This window comes from Ricinus communis, chromosome 4, assembly GCF_019578655.1.
Source record: "Ricinus communis isolate WT05 ecotype wild-type chromosome 4, ASM1957865v1, whole genome shotgun sequence".
NCBI lineage: Eukaryota > Viridiplantae > Streptophyta > Magnoliopsida > Malpighiales > Euphorbiaceae > Ricinus > Ricinus communis.
In genome coordinates, this window is record NC_063259.1 from 85,932 (window position 1) to 106,299 (window position 20,368).

The 20,368-nt window shown below is 34.5% G+C and overlaps 1 protein-coding gene across 1 annotated transcript; it reads right to left on the bottom strand.

Moving 5' to 3' along the window:
* Positions 1 to 460: 460 nt before the first annotated feature.
* LOC8285380 lies at positions 461 to 3,878 on the bottom strand. Its single transcript, XM_002514364.4, has 3 exons — positions 3,669 to 3,878; positions 2,423 to 2,882; positions 461 to 782 (listed from the first exon to the last, which is right to left on the bottom strand). The coding sequence occupies exons 2-3, from the start codon at positions 2,600 to 2,602 to the stop codon at positions 609 to 611; spliced, it is 354 nt and encodes a 117-aa protein (XP_002514410.1). The 5' UTR covers positions 2,603 to 2,882; positions 3,669 to 3,878; the 3' UTR covers positions 461 to 608.
* Positions 3,879 to 20,368: the final 16,490 nt, after the last annotated feature.

Below are 20,368 nucleotides of genomic sequence, written 5' to 3' on the forward strand. Positions count from 1 at the left end.
TTAAGCTCGCAATAACTAATCAGCTTGAAAATAATATATTAAAACTAAATTAATTTTAGTGATACATTATATTGATTTGGAATAAAGTATTAAAAGAAAAAGTATAAAAGTATTATAAAAGAATATCCTAGAAGACTTATTGTGAAAAAAACTACATGAGAAACAACAGGCATCGTTAGCATATCTGACAATAAAGGGTTAACGTATTTAACCACAGGATATTTATTTGTCAAAAATACTTATTTTTATCGTCGAATGAAACCATGTGAAATAATTTCGTCCTTTTCCACTTTGTTTTTCTGTTTTTTTCTTTACTTAGTGTCAAAAATTGTTTTTCTTGGATTGAATTTAAAAAGAATGATGGAAACAGTTCCTTCTTTTACTTTCCCAGAATAATAAATCCTTTCTTCATTGATTTTAAATCACATGGTGTTAGGGGCATCACTCCATCATGCAGCACTGATGCAAACCTCCATGAACTGGATGGAATAAATCAAAATCCATATCAGTAACAAGCAGCTAAGAAAAGGGACAGGAAAGAATATATTTTACAGTCATGAATTGTAGTCCCCCAGTGTCTTTTTTTGGCTCTCCCTTCTCCTAAAGCCTTATTTCTTTGCCTTTGCAAACCTCAGGCATCTATACTTTTCACCACTTACAGTGATTTCTAAAGCTCCATCTTGATTATCTTGATTTGATGCTGTTCCCATTAGAACACTTTTCTCTTTCTCAAGATTTTCTTTTTCCATCTTCAGCCTCGCTTCTTGGCGAGCAATCTCTGCCTGAAACCAAGGAAGAAAAAGGTTCAGGACATGACAGAAGAAAATCAAACAAGGACAGATGAACATAATTTGAGTGCTTTCCTGATAGATAAACCAAACTTCAAGAAGCAACATCATATACTCTTCATAACACTTATTTAGCAGGGATAAGGAGTTACTTGACAGAGAGCGCACCCATGTTCCCAAAGCTACTGAGGAAGATACTCTTAATTCCAATCATATAATTTTCAGTCAATGAGCAAAAACAATAATTGGATGCTCGGAGAAACAATACGTAAGAATAATCAGTATTCAATCTCTTAACAGTTTAAGACAAGCTTCCTTATTAGAATCTTAATGAAAATTCAACCATCTACTTTGAAATAACTTGATGTGGCAAATCCACTAGACACAGAATAAAACAGTGCTGAAGCTTGCTGCGAAAACAAGCATCAGTATGTATCATGAAAAATCTAACATCTGGGAACACTGAATGCTATTGAAGCTGTCTCAGTTCAAAGTAATACATTTTTAAACCAATTTTCACAATTATACCTATGCTATTGAAGCTATCTCAAATCTCAATTCAAAAGCTATCCTTACAGTCATATTTATCAAAGTGATTAGATGGCAATATTAAAGTATCAATGAGAAGCTAATACCAAAGGAATCTAAGTAAAAAGGAGAACCTAGTTACAACAAATTAGATTTAGAATTTCTTTTCAGCAATTCAATAATATGAATGTAAGATATTAATTTGACATTTTCTAGAAAAAAATTAAATTAATTATTGAGAATCAATTTATTATTTGAAAAAAGAAAAGCCAAGGAAATAGCCAAAAGACCTTCCACAAATATGCTAAGTAAAAAAAAAAGAAAAAAAGAAAAATTGTAAAGATAACTTTTGAGCCTTAAATCCAAACAAAGCAAGAGCGATTATCAAGTATTAACGCCTAAAAGACCATATGCAATAATGGTCATCTCTTGTAATGTAAATTGTTAACATTATTAGAACCTGCCAAAACTTTTAGAAGCAACCCTAGGTACAATAAAATTCTAAAGAAGAAATATCGTTTTCTTTTAGAGTAAAGTGCTTACACCTAAGAATGGTCAAGTTGCATAACTAGACCTGCTTTATACTGAAGTACTAGACGCAAGTATGAACACCTTAAGATATTCTGCTGCACCACATATACTACAGGTTAAAGAGACATCAACTACTGAAAAGGAAAGCATACTCTAATCAAGCACAGTTTCCAATCTTCTTATATGTTTCCTTTCACTCTTTCCAATGGGCATAATATTGGCCTCCATATTATTTGGGCATAATACTGCTCTCATGAGGTTCCCATTTCTAGATCTCTTTGAGGGGCCAAAATGATTACAAATCTTCTAAGGCATAGTATTTCATAGGCTAGAATATTCTACCCAATGAACTTCAGTGAGGCTAGGAATTACTACTGCAAAAGAAAAAAAAAACTCTTTAAAATAATGATACTTGACTAGTTCCTAATTCGCTTACACAATTGTTAGCATGATGCTTGATTAAGACTAGATTAAACATTAAAAGGCCACAAACTAAAACTTGACCCAAAGTATTTGCTTTATGAATTCACCAAATTGAAAATATAGATTAAAAGATGAAAAAGGAAAATAAGAACCTCACGACGAGAGAGCTCAGCCTTCCAAGCAGCTTCACGCTCAGCAACTTCGCGTTCACGCTCTTCAATATAACTTTGCATCTCTCTCTCCTTCATTATCCTGTCTTGAATATCAGCATCTAGTGCTTCCTTCAGTTCTTCCACGAACTTGTCTACCACTGCTTTTATTCTTAATGACATCTTATTATTCTTTCTTTTCAGCCAACAGTATGCTTGTTCCACTCAATCTCTAATCATAACATATGCTACACTATGATCATCAGCCCTTTTTGGCATCAAATGCTGTCATTATTTATTTTATGTACAACTAATTTAACAGATAGAGGAACATAGATTACAGATGGAGAGAGAGAAACATAGGGGTCCCCTGCTTCTAGAGAGAGGGCAATATGCTTGATCAAAATTTGGGGCCTTTTCAAATTTGTGGTGCCAACCAAACATTGACAACTAATGCGGACACCTGGTTGTAAGAAACCATTCTCATTAAGAGATATTCTACATATACATCCATACAAATCCACAGGCAGTAGATGACTATATCAACACTTAACACTGCCATAAGCACACTCAATAATTCCAAAACAAGCAAATGCAAATAACTATTCTTATACACACATAACTCATATATAGCAGCAAGATAATAGTGCAAGTAGATAATTGTTGACTTGATAACAATGTAATAAGTGCAAGAAAGAGCACCAAATTGGCACCATAGAGTGAGTGCAAATGGGCAATTAAGAGAAAATCATATTTTTTCACAACCTGGGTGGTCTTTTGGTTGGGAAGAGACATTCTCACTAATAAAATACACCAGCAGATATAGTTCTTTCCATTGGACAAAACTAGAACTGAATAGTACTAAAGAAAACAACTAAAAATGGGATTCAACCACCAATAGCAATAGAAACGCTATGACATAAAGTATTTCCCTCTAATTTCATTTTTTTTTTTTTCATACTCTCTCTTTTGAGTCAAAATGAAATCAGTTTTACAGGGGTCTAAAAGCATCAGAACGATCAATTTTGACTAGTGAAACAAGATGAACATAAAGAATCAGTTGACCAGATTGAAGATAGAAAAGAAAAAAATCAATTACCAAAGAACATAAAAACAGTTCTGTTGTGCTCAGGAATTTTAACGTCTCCCAATCATGGCAACAACATTGAAACTTTTCTACTCATCACAACTAATTTAAAATTAGACAAGCTTACAAGAAAGAATCAAGAGAAAAGAAAGAGAGAGAAACCTGCAAAAGTTGTAATCAATCAGAGTAGCTTCCCACAAGCAATTGAAACCTGCAACAACTTGTTTTTTTTTTTTTTCTTTGAGCTGGAGATGAGACAATGAAAAAGAATAAATGGGTTTTCACAACTTTCAGTTTTGTGGGTGCCCAACAAACACTGGCCTCTTTCTTTTCTTTCCTTTTTCTTTTCTTTTTTCCTTTTTCTTTTACTCTATATAGGCCACTTAAAACAAATTTTATTCTTTTGAAAACAAAACCCTAAGTGCTGCCATGGTTGGATGGGGCAAAAGACTTTCAAGTACCAAATCTTTGCACAAATTTACAATCGAGTCCTGAAAATTATTTTTCTTATATACTATATGTATAAAAATGTCTTAGTGCAAATTAAGTAAATATCTAACTCTATGAGATTTTATCCCGTTTCTTTTTTAATAATAAAAAAATTAATTTAAGAAATTATTTTTTTAATTTCAGGATATAAAGTCATGTAAATTTCATAATATATACGAGTAATATTGACTAATAAATTAATAATTAAACATATAATTATTATAATTATCAAAAGGCCTAATTACTTAAAAAATCTAAATTTTAATATTTTTACAATATCTAGTCCTTTCAACTTCTACATAACAAATGCAATGCTTGCAATTTTTCTTTTCTAGTAAAAAAATCTAACGCTTTTGAATTAAAAATCTAACTAGTCTTTACCAACATGGCACCATTACAAAATAAGAACATTAAGACTTTTGCTGACGTTGTGTGCCATTTACAGCTTAAGGATGAGCACCTTAAGGTTGCGAAACCTAATGCCTAAGCTTATATAGTTGAAAGCTCTAAGCAAGCTTCTAGGCACAAGCGCAAGAAGTTTGACAAAAACTGGAAAGGAAAGGGCAAGATGCATAAGGCTGGTCCGAAACCAAAGAAAGAAAACAAGCAGCACAAGCATAAAAGAGGAAAGCGCGGAGGGAAAAGGATAAGACAAAAGTGACTTGCTACAATTGTGGCAAGCTGGGTCATTTTGTTCATGAGTGCACTGAGCCTCGAAGGGTAATGTCTTATCTTAATTCCTCATATAAGTGTATTATTTCTAATATTTTTGTTTCTAGCACTGTTTTACTCACTGAATCTCATCCTATGTTGAACGTAGACTCAAGAACTAAAGACCATGTAGCTAAAGATAGAAATGCATTTATGAAATTTTGTCGAATTCCAAGAGGAACAAAATGGATTTATGTAGGCAACAACGCAAGAGCTGAAGTGAAGGGAATTGGCACCTGCAAATTAGATTTGCAAGAGGGTTGAATTCTATACCTATAATGTCCTTTATGCTCCCGATATCGATGAAATTTGGTCTCGGTGGTTGCTCTTCTACATTTAGGATATAGTTTGTTATTCAAGAACAATTATGTTAAGATTCTTTCGGTACAATTTACTATGGTTGTGGATTTTTTATGGATGGTTTTATGGTTTTAAACACTATGTATTGTAATAGTAATCGTAATGTTTATTTTTTCTTGTTTATTGAATCTAGCAATCATGATATATATGCTTATTTATGGCATGCTAGATTAGGACATATTAGGCAATATAGAATGAATAGACTAGCTTGTGATGGTCTATTAGGATCAAATGCAAAATTGCTTTATCCACTTGCGAGTTTTGGGTACAAGGAAAGGCCACCAAAAAACCATTTGGAAAAGGCACTCGAGCTGATTTTCCTATATAACTTATACGCTCATACATTTGTGGACTAATGAGCATTCAAGCAAGGCACGAAACCTCATATTTTATCACTTTTATAGATGACTTCACTCGATATGGTCATGTTTATTTGATCTCTCATAAGTCTGAAGCATTAGATTGCTTTAAAAGATATTTAAATAAGGTTGAGAATATATGTCTGACCAATTTAAAGAATTGTGTCATGAAATGGGTATTATGAGGTAATTAACAACCCTAAGAACTCCGCAACAAAATGATGTTACCGAGCAAAGGAATAGAACCTTACTAGAAATAGTTAGATCGATGATGGCTCAAGCTAATCTACCAGTACAATACTACGGTGACGCTTTATTAACAACAACTTATGTACTTAACTGTGTACCTTCAAAATCAATCTCCTCAACGCATTATGAGTTATGGACAAAAAGAACACCAAATTTGAATGAGTTGCATCCTTGGGGATCCACAACATACATTCTTGACTCTTCTCATAAATTTGGTAAATTAGGACTAAGAGGGAAGAAATGTATCTTTAAAAGATACTTTGAAAACTCAAAAGATTATGTAGTTCTCGGCGAGGATTCTAATGGAAGGATTACAGAAATTGAGTCCCGAGGTGTCACTTTTCTTGAGAATAACTTTCCTAAAAAGGAAGATGTGGATAAGGAATATCATCTATATAAGATGAAAGAAGAAAGGATTACAGCTTCCTTTCTTTAAACTCAACGTCGGCAGCAAGGAAAAGGAAGGAGGAGGCGGCGCCGACGAGGGAGGGAAGGGGAAAAGAGTTGCCGGCGGCTGGAGGGGAGGCAGGCGCAGAAGGAAGGGTGGCGATGAGGGGGAGGGGGAAGAGAAAGGAAGAAGAAGAAGAAGAAGAGAGGGGAGAAAAAAAGAAGAATTTTATTTATTTATTATTGTTTTATTATTTTATTATTTAATTTTTTTGGATATTACACTAGCTGTCACCTGAAAATTTAAAATTGAGATTGTCAGCCTCGAGAGTGAGTTAAAATAATATATTCTTAAAATAAATACAACATTCTCAATAAAATATTTATTTAATTAGAATAAAATATAATATTATATCAAAATACGTATCATGCCATGATTTAGAAAAAATACAATTTAAACGTTTATGGGACGAGTACCTCAACAGAAGCCTAATCTCAATACTAGCAGCATATCAGCTCTCTTACTCCAATAGGACTTGTGCCCAGAGAGCGAAGCTCAATCAAGGTCCTTAAATCCAGCCTAGTCACTTGATTTCCAATAAAGTCGGGGCCAGAGAGCAGCGCTCGACCATGGACCTTTCATCCTAGAGAGTTGTACTCGACCAGGACAAATCCTAAAAATAATCTTTTACTACCCGTCTCTAATTAATATCAGTGCGCACGCGGTCCTAATGCAATCCATCAGGTGGCATATTCTACTACCACCTCATTCTGAAGTTATAATTATAGCAGACATGAAAATTATATGTAATAATAATAATTAATAATAATAAAATAAAAATAAAGATAATAGCCAAAAATAATAATAATAATAAATGACATAGGGATATCGAGAATAACAAAAATAAAATTTATAATGATGATGCTACTATTATTCGTAATAATTATTAATCAAATAAAGTTAGTGATAATAATGCTAATAATAATCATAGTACTAGCGTTGCATGTAATTTAAACATGACACAAGTGCAGTTGACTATATGACTTTAACTCACAGCTATGCACACTCGGTTAGAGTTGGACGAATTATCTATTCACGAAAATAACTCAATTAATAAGATATTCTTAATTTTTTTTTAAGCCTAGACTCCTAAATTAGACTGCCTAAGAAATTCCGACTCGAAAATTCTACCGAAAATTCGGCAGAACTTGTACTAAAATATAGATGTTTACCCACCGTATAACGGGTCCAGAATATGCTAGAAACACTTCAAATATTATGCAATTATTTAATAGGAGAGTCGAGCCACCAAAACTGCATTATTTTTTCCCGATTCCGCAACACACCATACATCACAATTAATAACGAACGGTCCATCATTAATATTTATTCCACAACCTACTAAAAAAATTCTTGATATTTAAATTAATCAAACACAATCACATCTATCACAAAACAGAATAATAATTAATCATAGTAATTAATTTATAATATTTATAACTAAGTTATAATTAATTAAATCTAATTAAATTAAATTATTTATGATTGAAAATTAATAGTAATAATATTCTCTAAAATTATAAAATAATTTTTAAAGTCTAAACAAAATTATACCGAGCTGAAAATCCGAAATTCTGCACATCCGAAAAACACCAGGGTCCGAAAGCCGATATCGCCAACGGTGTCAAATTTTGAATCCAGAAGTGCCTACGCGAAGCTTGAGTTGTGGGAGTCCGAAAATGCAAAACCTTTTTCCGGAAACTCGCCGGAAGCCATCAGATCAAGGCCGGAAAATTTCAATTCCGACGAGGCTATACACTAATGTCGGTGGAGAACAACAGCAGGGGAGCTCAGCTTAGGGGTTTTCGACGACGGGAAGCTCGCTTTTAGCGTCGGGCAAGTGAAAAGATGGTGGCAGCTTCCTTTCTTCAAGCTCGACATCGGCAGCAAGGGAGAGGAAGGAGGAGGCGATGCCGGCGAGGGAGGATAAGAAAAAGGAGAAGCTTTTGGCGGCTGGAAGGAGGTGCAAGGGGCGAAAAGAAAAAACAAAGAAAAACAAATAAAAAGAAAGGGAGGTGAGAGAGGAGAATGAGGTGATGGGAAAGGGGGGTGTGGGGAGGAAGAGGGACAGAAGAAAGTAAATAAAATTTTTATTTTATTTTATTTTATTTATTATTTTTATTTTTATTTAAGGGTATTACAATATTTTTTTTGCACAAGTGAATTCTCTTGGATTACATAGAATTCAGATAAATTGATTATCAAATGTTGTTGAGCTTATATTTTACTATTTTAAATGAATAAAAATGATTATTATGTTCATGAATATTTGATATTCATTTTATAGCATATACACATCAGATATTGCTTTATTGAAAAGCTCAACATAAGGATGTAACACAGATTTTAGATTGACTAGCTCACACAAATAATTGCCTTTGCCGATGAATTGCGAGAAGAGATGAGACATTATATTAGGATTGTTGCCTTAAACGAAAATGAGATGAGATGGACTTTATGAATACATTCGTTTTTAGATTGCCCACATCCAAAATAACCTGTGCAAGCCAGATTTAAATTCTCAGTATTAGCCTGCTATAAGCGAGAACTTAGAAAAATTCAGGTTAGGCACTGAGTAGCGACTAGACTTAGATCTGTACAGTATTTTATTATACATCATAAAATTAGAAATACTATAACACGTGATTTATACCATGTGTGCTTATTCAACCAAGAAGGTAGTGGAAGGATAATCCCTTATATCTCCACTATGTGAGACTTATAGGATAATAAATATCCTCACATGTGTACCCTTATACTTTTTACTGACATTTGTATTTTATACTTTGTGCTTCACTGTCTTAGCATGTTACCTATGGTTATGGATTATTCAACCTATGAAACCTATCTAGAAAAGTAGCTAAGTCTGAATTACAAATCTCAAGTTAAAAAGAAAGACTTTGTCTAGTATATTCATTAGCTAGCCAATCTTGTCACTTAAATAAAAGAATGACTTGATTATGAATATACAAAATATGGATATATATAGAACATGCTCTTTAGGGGATTAAGGGATGATATGATATCTCAACGAGACAAAGTCTAGGGTACTGTGAGAATAACAAATAAATTTTTTAATTATTTATTTTTAGGTTGAAGCTACTATGTTATTCCTAATAGATGCATAGTAATAGGCTCCCAAATGCAGGTTTGCTCGCTAGGTCGCACAACCCATTTACTAGTATGAAAGTTTTAAATTATTTAAAAATTAAAAAGATTCGCAACAAGGTCTATTCGTTATGTGCGAGTGGGAGATGTTAGAATTCGAGTCGGTCGCCCATGATGAGTTGACCCAAACTTATTTATATATGTTGACCCATATTAATTATAATTAATATTTATTAATATAATTAATAATTGTTAATTGTTTGTGTTGATAACTACTAGGGAAGTTACTAACACAATACAATAAGAGGAAGTTAACTAAAACTGTGTAACTTCCACCAAAAAAAACATAACATCAATATTAGAAATTAAGAGAAAAGCTCTCTCTCTAGTTTCTAGAAAAATAATTAAGAACTTAAGATATTTGGGTTGTAAATATTAAAATACAATTCTTTAGTGAATTATGTTAGTGATCTAGTGTACATCAATATATTTATGGAATCATCAAGAGGTAAGTGTTTTTCTTTTAATTTCCGCATAAACTACATAGACTTATATTGATATACTTATTTTGGGGAGACTTATCTTTGTGGAGGACTCTTCTCTATATATATCTCTGCAAATTTTATTCTAAAAGGAGGATGAGAGGTTTCTCCTATTTGTTCTCTGTCATCTCTCATCTACATTTGTTCACTATTCTTTTTCTATGACTCTCTACAGTTCATCTTCCAAAAATATTTTAGCTTTAGTTTTCATTATTCTTTTAAGATCTAAGGAGCTTTTCAAGAAGTGAAGAACGAGAACTAATCATCTTTCTACTTGAAGAAATTTTGGATCTAGAGGAAACATTAATTTTCAATTTTGTTTTATGTCTTTCTATTTAATAAAATGATCATTGAGTTAAATATATTAAACTAGTTTTCATAAGTGTTTAGTTTAGTTTTTTTACTTATGTATGATCTTTGTTATTTATTTATTTAATGAGAAATTTCTTTACCTTCATATTTTTATTAATTTTAATTATTATTGTTAGTTAACCATCATATTAATTTAATAATGATAATTATTATGAAAATATTTAGGTTGAATGTATTAGAGAGACCATTTTTGCTTCAATCTATGTTGGTAGAAGAAACTTTAGTTGCATTATTAGTTTGAGTGGCTGATGTGCGTAAAATACACACATCTAAATGGGGTTTTTAAGATTGATTTTATGAACATTTGGATGTGAATTGGTCCCAACACTCACCCTATGCGTCTGTTTGTGTGCATTAGGTCCAAAAGAGGTCAAAGAATGATAAAGGGGAGAATTGGAGCATAATTGGACATCAAAGCTGCCGAAACAAGCTAAGTACGAGCATGAGGAAGCTGAACATGGCCGTGTTGGTTTCAACACTGGCCGTGTTCCCAACACGGTCACCAACACGACCGTGTTGGGTGCATCAAACATCAAAGAAAAAGTAATTCTTAGGGAGCATGGCCACAGAGAGTAACACGGCCAGGAACACCAAACTGTATTCCCAACATGGCCAGGAACACGACCGTGTTGGCGGCGACATGGGGAATTAATTAAGAGAATGAAGAGAGGAAAGAAGGAGAGAGTGGGGGGAGAACGTTCCAAACCCTAATTTTTCTCTCCCTAAGGGTTTTCTGAGCTAAAACCAAGAGAAAAGGAGACTTGGATCAAGATTTCAATCGGATTCCCTTGAAGGATTGAAGATTGGGTGAGGTTCATTGATTGGTTTTCAAATCGAGCAAGAGGAACAAGAATCGATTCAATTCGAGCAAGAGGAATTGGGGCTGTTTACTCTCATCCAAGGGTGTAATCGGGTTTTCTCTACCTTTACTCATTGTTGTAATTGAATTCTTGTGTATTTTGATAATGAACATGATTAGCTAGATTGATTAAATCCATTGGGATTTCTTTACTATGTTGGCTTAGTATTATATTGTTGGATTGTTTGGATTAGTTTTGTATTCTTCTTGCTTTCAGTATTAATAAGATAATGCATCATTCATGAGACGTTGTGAATTGTGTGTTTAGATTGCTTTGTGTGATTGAGAAGTCCATTTGGCAATTGGAATTTTGAATAGCAAGAACTGGTTAATAATCGCTTAGAGATAAGGATAATTAACTAGTCGGATTAAGAATTAACAAAGCTTAATAGAGGCGGATTAAAGCTTAATGCTAATTTAAGAATCAATCGTTAGGAAGAGATTCCAACTTTAGGTTATTAGGTTTAGGAATTCGGTCATCTCGAGAGAGAAACCGAATTCGGTTAAGAATTCATCCACGGGTAGCATAATTAGACTCACTAATCCGTTATTTTTTGTTTGATTGCCAATTAGTTTAGGTTCCCTTTGGGTTTGCTCTCTTGCCTTGGTTATTTTAGTTATCAATTACTCTTACATCTCCCTTAGAACTTAGCTTGTAGCTATTAGTTAGTTTAGAAATTATTCATCACTCATTTTAGGTTAATATAACAAAGAACAAAGGAGTAACTCTAGGCTTTCACTTTCTCGAGGAATACGACCTTGATACTCGCCATTAGTGCTAGACTGCATTGATAGGTACACTGCCTTAGATTGTAGCTAGCACGATTTAGCACACATCAAGTTTTTGGCGCCATTGCCGGGGAATGTTTGAAAACTAGAATGAAATTTGCTATTTGTTAATTATTTTTATTTATTTCTATTTTATTTATACATATTTATTTAGTTAAGCTTATGATTCAGGTAGTGGATGTTAATGAGGTTCAATGTTAAATTCAAACTCTTTGTATGATGCGTTGGAAAATGGGATTAGGAACCAAGAAAGTGCTAAAAATTAGGATACCCGTGCATCTTTAGAAGCTCGAGTGGAATCGTTTTGCAGGGCTACCGGTCAACTCTCCACTCCTATCCTTTCATCTCAAGTTTTTTGTAAATTTTGTTATAGTTTACATTTGAGTAATGATTGTCCATTGTATAGTGATGTTGCTCATTGTTCTTATAACTATGAACAGGTGAATTATACGGAAAGTTGGCCAAATGACTCGTATAGAAGCACCTACAATCAAGAATGGAGCACTCATTCACCCTTTGGATGGAGCTTAGATGGCCAAGAACCACCAGAATTTCAGCAGCCTAATCTTGCACCATCAACTCAAGGTGAAGAGTTAGTGTCAGAGGAGCTGATGATGAGGTTTATTGCAAGTCTTCAAGATAGATTCCAACAAACAGAGAGGATACTTGAAGATCAACAAGCCTCGATTAAGAACATAGAGCATCAAATAGGCTTAATCTTCAAGTTACTAGCTGAAGAGCAATTGGGAACTCCATCAAACACTACTGAATCCGAGGAACACTTGAGCTCCGCCACTTTGTGTTCAGGTGAAAATTTTTCTGGTTTATCTACTATGTTTGACGATGATGCTTCTGTGCAGGACGATTTCTTGAACATGGAGATGGAACCAGAAAAGGAAGAGGCGAACATGATTCCTTTGAAAGACTATTAACAGGAACGTACAATTGATGATATTGAGTTGCAGTTAGAGAAATTTTTGGTGGATTTCCCATAAGTCCCTTCGATGATGGAAGATGAGCACGAGTTATCCAATGAAGAAGTTTTGGAGGAGCTCGAGTTTCTTCTAGCAAGTGAACCAAGCCAAGGACTAGAGAAAACCATCAACGTTCCTGAAGAAATTGCCCAACCGTCGATCCTTCCAATTGTTGATACTCTAGCTTTCAAATTGGAAGAGCCCCTAGAGCACCATGACTACGTTCAATTATACGAGGAGCGAGTTTTGCCCATCATACTGGCAGCTTGCTTGATAGTCGGGAATAGGAAATTGACGATTATCCCTCTAAGCGGATACTTGAAGACATTTGCTTAGAAGAAGGATGGATGGTCGTCAATCCCCACCGTTTGCTTTTCACCATGAGTCCAGCTAAGAAGACTCATCACATCAAAAAGAAGTGCTTTTGGGAGGCATCCCAAATTCTATTTTTCAATTTTAATAATTTATCCTTTATTGGGAACTTAGTTTGATTAGATTTTACAGTTTGTTTTTGGTAAGTTTTATTTATGTTGAGTGTATGAGTTTAGGACTTATTGGTTGTGCAGGTGAGAAAGAGTGAGAAAGTACTGGGAATCGCAACTTTTGCATTTTTTGGAGATCAACACGGGCGTGTTCAAGACAGTGTTCATTAACACGGCCCGTGTTCTAATTGAAGAAAATCAAATTAAGATGAACACGTTCACAGTAGGCCACACGGGCATTTATGCCCGATCGTGTCCCTAACACGTCCCCGTGTTCCATAAACACGGGCGTGTTCTCAAAAGTTGGTAAGCCAGCACATTTTAATTCGCTTAACACAGCCCGATATCCAGACCGCCTTCATGAACACGACCCCTGTTAGTGAACACAGGCGTGTTCCGTACACTGCCTATATATACCACTTCATTTCGAAATGGCCAAAAAATTTTGCTCTCCTTTTAGTTTTAGCAATTCTCTCCTCTCTTACTCTCTCACTTCTTATTTCTCATCTCGAAGGCTTTGGATATTGCGTTTGTCAAGTAAGTACCCTCCAACTTTATTTTTCCTTATTTTATTTTGATATTAGTTTGAATTTATGTTTTTCTTTGTGTTTCAATTTTTTTTGTTTTAGTTTATTTCCTTATTTTATTATTTGGTGCATGCATTTACATTCATGTTTGTGCTTAATTTTCTTTTGTTTTCTTTAATTTAGTTTATATACCTAACTTGCTCATATTTTCCGTTTTTCTTTTCTACCATTATTCATGATTGTGATTAATTCTTTATTTTCCTCTTTATTATTATTGCTGGCAGCTAAACAATAGGCTCTATCATATATAGTCGACTCTGTTGTATCTGTTTTATATTAGCATGTTGGTTTTCCTTGTGATGGTGAAGTTAAACTCCATGTGGATAAATTGAAAATTTAATTGGTTGGTAGTATTGTGGATTGGATTTTCTTTGCAGGACATTGAGCGGTTTAATTTTATCAAGTTAAATGGTTCGATTTGTCCATTTTATGCCGTTATGCTGCCAGAATTTCGTTGATCCTTAGTACTAAAAATTTCTTTTTCAGGTACCATGTCCACTAGACGAGGATCAGGAGTTTACAAGAGGAGGCGGACCGATGGTTCCTCTTCCTCTCGATCGTCAGGCGCTGTGCTGACTAGTTCAGGCCAAATTAGACCACTGCAGTGCCATCTATTCCTACTTTTCCAAGGCCAGCCCACATTTGAGCAGAGATATCAATCAATAAGGCACAAAGATTTGGGAAAGGCGTGGGATAGGCCAAAGCCCATTTCAAAGATTTCTTTGAGATAGTTGAACCAATATATAGGGAGTTGATCATGGAGTTTGCCGTACTTTCTTCCGTAGAGCCGGTTCGCGGGACTTCCAATAACCGGATGCGATCGGTTTCGGACTAGCGAGCGGACTTTCACGATGAGTGTACAACAGTTTGGGGTATAATTGGGCTTGTAGTGCAGCGAGGATGCAGGTGGGAGGTTCTGATCAGTATACACACGCTGTGAGTCATATCCGCAGATGTGGTAGATTTACGATGACACCGAGGGTTCTGATGCCGGCCAGTCCAAGGCGCTAACTTGCTGAGGATTGTGCATGCATTCTGGCTAGGACCATCAGCGGGGAGATAGCGATGAGTGTAGTTACCAGTAGGACCTATTTATACTTTACAGCATGCACCAGCACCAGTCCATCGACATGGGATACTTATTGGCCAGACAGATTAGTGCCTTCTGCAACAACTCAAAGAAGGTATTTTTCTATTTTGGGACTTACATTACTCGACTGGCTAGGAGCTTAGGAGTTTTGGAGGAGGCGATACCACATCTGACAGAGTTGGGGGTGATAGAGACATTGGGACTTCCCCAGTTGATTAGTATGGGGATGGTGACTCATAGGCAGGGTCCACTAGAACCAGAGTATAGACTGAGGAATGCTCTCTTGACAGCACTCAGAGAGGAGCGACCTGCCCCACGAGCCCATGGTACACAGGATGTCCCACCTTCTTCTAATATTCTGGAGTCTTCCTCCAGACCATCTACTTCAGCTCCTTCTGGTTCTTCATCAGCTGTTTTAGGAGTCTCTCTAAATGAGTTTAGAGAGCTGCAGCTTTCAGTGCAGAGGTTGGCAGAGGAGCAGCAGTAACATTTCATTCGACAAGAGGCTTTTCAGCAGGACCTTTTACAGCGTCAGGCTGAGTTTCAGAGCCAGATGATGTCTCAGTTTGAAAGGCAGAGGGCTATGTTTCAAGCCCTGATTAAGCAGGGAGGTAGGTTAGAGGCCTCTATGGCCAATGACATGTTTGATGATATTTTTGCTATAGATTTTGCACCTGCCTGTCCACAGAGCTGGGTTCCAGAGCAGAGCCATTCTGACATCCCTCTAGCGGATGATCCAGCTAGCCCTCCCTCTCCGACTGAGCACCCTTCAACACAGTAGCCTGACGAGCCTCCTATTGACGCTGCTCCTGCTGATCCACCAGCTCCTACATGTGACACTACTTCTGATCCTCAGAGAGCAGTCATTCCTCCACCACAGACCAGCCAGCGCCCTGATATACTTGCTGATGCACCTCTTTTCACTCTAGAGCTATAGTCAGGGCAGTATTAGTTCTTTTTCCTTTTTCATTTCTTATATTTTGTACACTGAAGACAGTGTGTCCTTCAAGTGTGGGGTGGTGATATTTATATACACTTGTTTTCGTGTTTTTATTGTTTTGTATATGAAATTCAGATCCTTTTCTAGTGTATATATCACATTTCATTTATCCCATCTCAGTTATTTGTTTATTTTTTATGCATATTTTTATAAAATTTTGAAAATTTTTCACTTTGTTTCAATGCTTTTACTGTTGACTTGCTTTTGGAAATCCTGTTTATGTCCATATGATCGGGTAAAACCGATAGTGTTGAGTCTTGCAGAAGAATGTAAGATAATTAGTGATTCGGAGTTCTTGCAGAGTGGAGCCATGCAGTACCAGATACGAGATAGATCCTCCAAAGAACAAGGCTTTTTTCGAATAAGCCAATTCATTTGGGACCCTGCAGATCCACTCTTTTTCCTATTCAAAGATCAGCCTCTTTGAGTTTTGCACTAAGTTGCTTTGGTTTATTTAATTCTGTTTTGATGATTTTTGTTTGGAACCTACTCAAAAGCACACTTGTGAGAAATTGAGCCTAAATTGTAAGCATACACTTTATATGCTTGTATTTATTTCTTGTTGAGAGTGCGAATTACTGTTTTTTACTTTTAGAACTTGCTCGGTAATGCTTATGAGGGCCACAAGGAGAGTTTTAACACTTTGGTATGATAGAGGCACTTAGGTTTTTCATTCTAGCCAAATAGCCTTCATTCGTTTATTGATTCTGTAGATAACCCCTTTTTTCACCATTTTTTTATCATATTCCATTACCACTTAGTTTTATTCTGCTTTGGGTTATGATTTTGCATATGAGTTATTTTTATTGGGAATTTTTGTCTTGGGAATAGCATTGGAATCTTATAGCAGCTTTCTTCAATCCAAAAGAAATTCACTTTATTATGTGAATGTTCTTCCCTTATGAAAAAAAGAAAAGAAATAATAATAATAATAAGAAGAAGAATAAGAGGGAAGGGTGATGAAAAGAAAGGAAGTGAGTGAGCTAATTGTTCAATTGTTTTTCAGAGTTTACATTTTGACTTGATTCCTATTTCCCACCTTAGACAACTGTCCATTGTTTACCCCTTGTGATCATTGTGACTTGTGTGCAGGTCATGTAATTCATTGCAGAACGCCATAGGTTCAACTCTGACCAAATTTACCTACCCTTACCTAATCCCCATTACAACCCTTATAAAGACCTTTTGACATGGCTGTTGACTCTCCATAAGTGGTAGGAGTAGGATTTAAGAGCGAGCATATAGTAAGTAAGGCAGTAGTTGATGCATTGAGCAATTAAACACTACCCTTTAAACACTTTGAGTGATTTAGAGTGAATCTGGTGAGGAGTTGGTTCTGAATAATTTTTGTTCAGACAGTATTTTGTGAATTATAGGCATCTTAGTTGTGATACTTGAATTGATTGCTTCGTTTCTTTTTGTTTGACTTACGCTTGTTAAGGACATGTGCAGGAGCTCTCTAGCTTGTCTGTCAGTTTAAGTATTATTCTTAGTGGTTTATTTTTCTTATTTTACTTTTGATTGCTTGAGGACAAGTAATGAGCTAAGTGTGGGGTTATTTGATGTGCGTAAAATACACACATCTAAATGGGGCTTTTAAGATTGATTTTATGGACATTTGATGTGAATTGGTCCCAATACTCACCCTATGAGTCTATTTGTGTGCATTAGGTCCAAAAGAGGTCAAAGAATGATAAAAGGAAGAATTGGAGCATAATTGGACGCCAAAGCTGCCGAAACAAGCTAAGTACAAGCATGAGGAAGCTGAACATGGCCATGTTGGTTTCAACACTGGCCGTGTTCCCAACACGGTCACCAACACGGCTGTATTGGGTACATTAAACATCAAAGAAAAAGTAATTCTTAGGGAGCACGGCCACAAAGAGTAACACGACCAGGAACACCAAACCGTGTTCCCAACACGGCCAGGAACACGGCTGTGTTGGAGGCGACAGGGGGAACTAATTAAAAGAATGAAGAGAGGAAAGAAGGAGAGAGTGGGGGGAGAACGTTCCAAACCCTAATTTTTCTCTCCCTAAGGGTTTTCTGAGCTGAAACCAAGAGAAAAGGAGACTTGGATCAAGGTTTCAATCGGATTCCCTTGAAGGATTGAAGATTGGGCGAGGTTCGTTGATTGGTTTTCAAATCGAGCAAGAGGAACAAGAATCGATTCAATTCGAGCAAGAGGAATTAGGGCTGTTTACTCTCATCCAAGGGTGTAATCGGGTTTTCTCTACCTTTACTCATTGTTGTAATTGAATTCTTGTGTATTTTGATAATGAACATGATTAGCTAGATTGATTTAATCCATTGGGATTTCTTTACTATGTTGGCTTAGTATTATATTGTTGGATTGTTTGGATTAGTTTTGTATTCTTCTTGCTTTCAGTATTAATAAGATAATGCATCATTCATGAGACATTATGAATTGTGTGTTTAGATTGCTTTGTGTGATTGAGAAGTCCATTTGACAATTAGAATTTTGAATAGCAAGAACTGGTTAATAATCGCTTAGAGATAAGGATAATTAACTAGCTAGATTAAGAATTAACAAAGCTTAACAGAGGCGGATTAAAGCTTAATATTAATTGTTAGGAAGAGATTTCAACTTTAGGTTATTAGGTTTAGAAATTCGGTTATCTTGAGAGAGAAACCGAATTCGGTTAAGAATTCATCCACGGGTAGCATAATTAGACTCACCAATCCGTTATTTTTTGTTTGATTGCCAACTAGTTTAGGTTCCCTTTGGGTTTGCTCTCTTGCCTTGGTTATTTTAGTTATCAATTACTCTTGCATCTCCCTTAGAACTTAGCTTGTAGCTATTACTATGTTGGCTTAGTATTATATTGCTGGATTGTTTGGATTAGTTTTGTATTCTTCTTGCTTTCAGTATTAATAAGATAATGCATTATTCATGAGACGTTGTGAATTGTGTGTTTAGATTGCTTTGTGTGATTGAGAAGTCCATTTGGCAATTAGAATTTTGAATAGCAAGAACTGGTTAATAATCGCTTAGAGATAAGGATAATTAACTAGCCGGATTAAGAATTAATAAAGCTTAATAGAGGCAGATTAAAGCTTAATGCTCATTAGGAAGAGATTCCAACTTTAGGTTATTAGGTTTAGGAATTCGGTTATCTCGAGAGAGAAACCGAATTCGGTTAAGAATTCGTCCACGGGTAGCATAATTAGACTCACCAATCCGTTATTTTTTGTTTGATTGCCAACTAGTTTAGATTCCCTTTGGGTTTGCTCTCTTGCCTTGGTTATTTTAGTTATCAATTACTCTTGCATCTCCCTTAGAACTTAGCTTGTAGCTATTAGTTAGTTTAGAAATTATTCATCACTCATTTTAGGTTAATATAATAAAGAACAAAGGAGTAACTCTAGGCTTTCACTTTCCCGAGGAATACGACCTTGATACTCGTCATTAGTGCTAGATTGCATCGATAGGTACACTGCCTTAGATTGTAGCTAACACGATTTAGCACACATCAGTGGCCAAAGAAAAAGGCACATCACTATTTCATTCATTAGATTAATAAAGGGATTACTAAGTAAATAGTAGGCTAAATACTATCTTTAGCATATAATTTTAAATCATAAGCTTTTATTGATTTGTACATTTATTTATTATTTGGTTACTTTACTTTATAAATATTATTCTCTTAAAATAGTGGTTATAGTTTTTAATAAATTTACAAACTATTTTTATAATTATTTTTAAAATTGTATGATGTACTCCTACTCTATTGATGTGTCTAAGTTAGTATTCACAAATGCACGAACCGTTCTTATAGTAAAAATGGTAAAGCATTCCGAGATCAATCTCTTAAGGAACTATGTGCCACTTATTATAAAAACTAGTATTTTTAAAACACTATTTATTATTTAATATATTATTATATTTTAATATTATATTGACGAATAAATTAGTTTTGTAATTAGATAATAATTGTAATTCTAAAATAGTTATATTTTTAAAATTATATCCAATAATAAATTACATTTTTATTATATAATTAAATTTTTAATTCTAAAAAATAATAATATCAATTATAGTTATATATTAATTTATATAATATTAAATTAAGTAATAAATAATTTTTATATTATTACATTAATAAAATTTTAAATTCTTTAAAAATATTAAAAATATTTAAAAATAGTTAGTTTACTATTATTTTTTCAAATTTTATAAATTAATATTAATATAAATTTTTTTATTAAATTATATCTATCAACTTAATTTTATAATCAAAATAATAATATCAATCGTGCAACACATAAATAAACTATTAGTTTACTCATAGATTTAGTACTAAAATATTAAAATATAATGTTTTATAAAATATAAAGCATAAGATATAAAATGGTTTCTAACGAATTAAAAATGTGCAATTATACTCTCAAATTTTAAAATAGCTCAATATCACCTTTTAA

What these genes read in the sequence shown, in the direction of transcription:
- LOC8285380 (XM_002514364.4), bottom strand. Translation starts at nt 2,602, where the DNA reads ATGTCATTAAGAATAAAAGCAGTGGTAGACAAGTTCGTGGAAGAACTG. An exon ending in CTGAGCTCTCTCGTCGTGAG is followed by an intron (nt 783 to 2,422) that starts GTTCTTATTTTC and finishes CCTTGGTTTCAG; the next exon opens with GCAGAGATTGCTCGCCAAGA.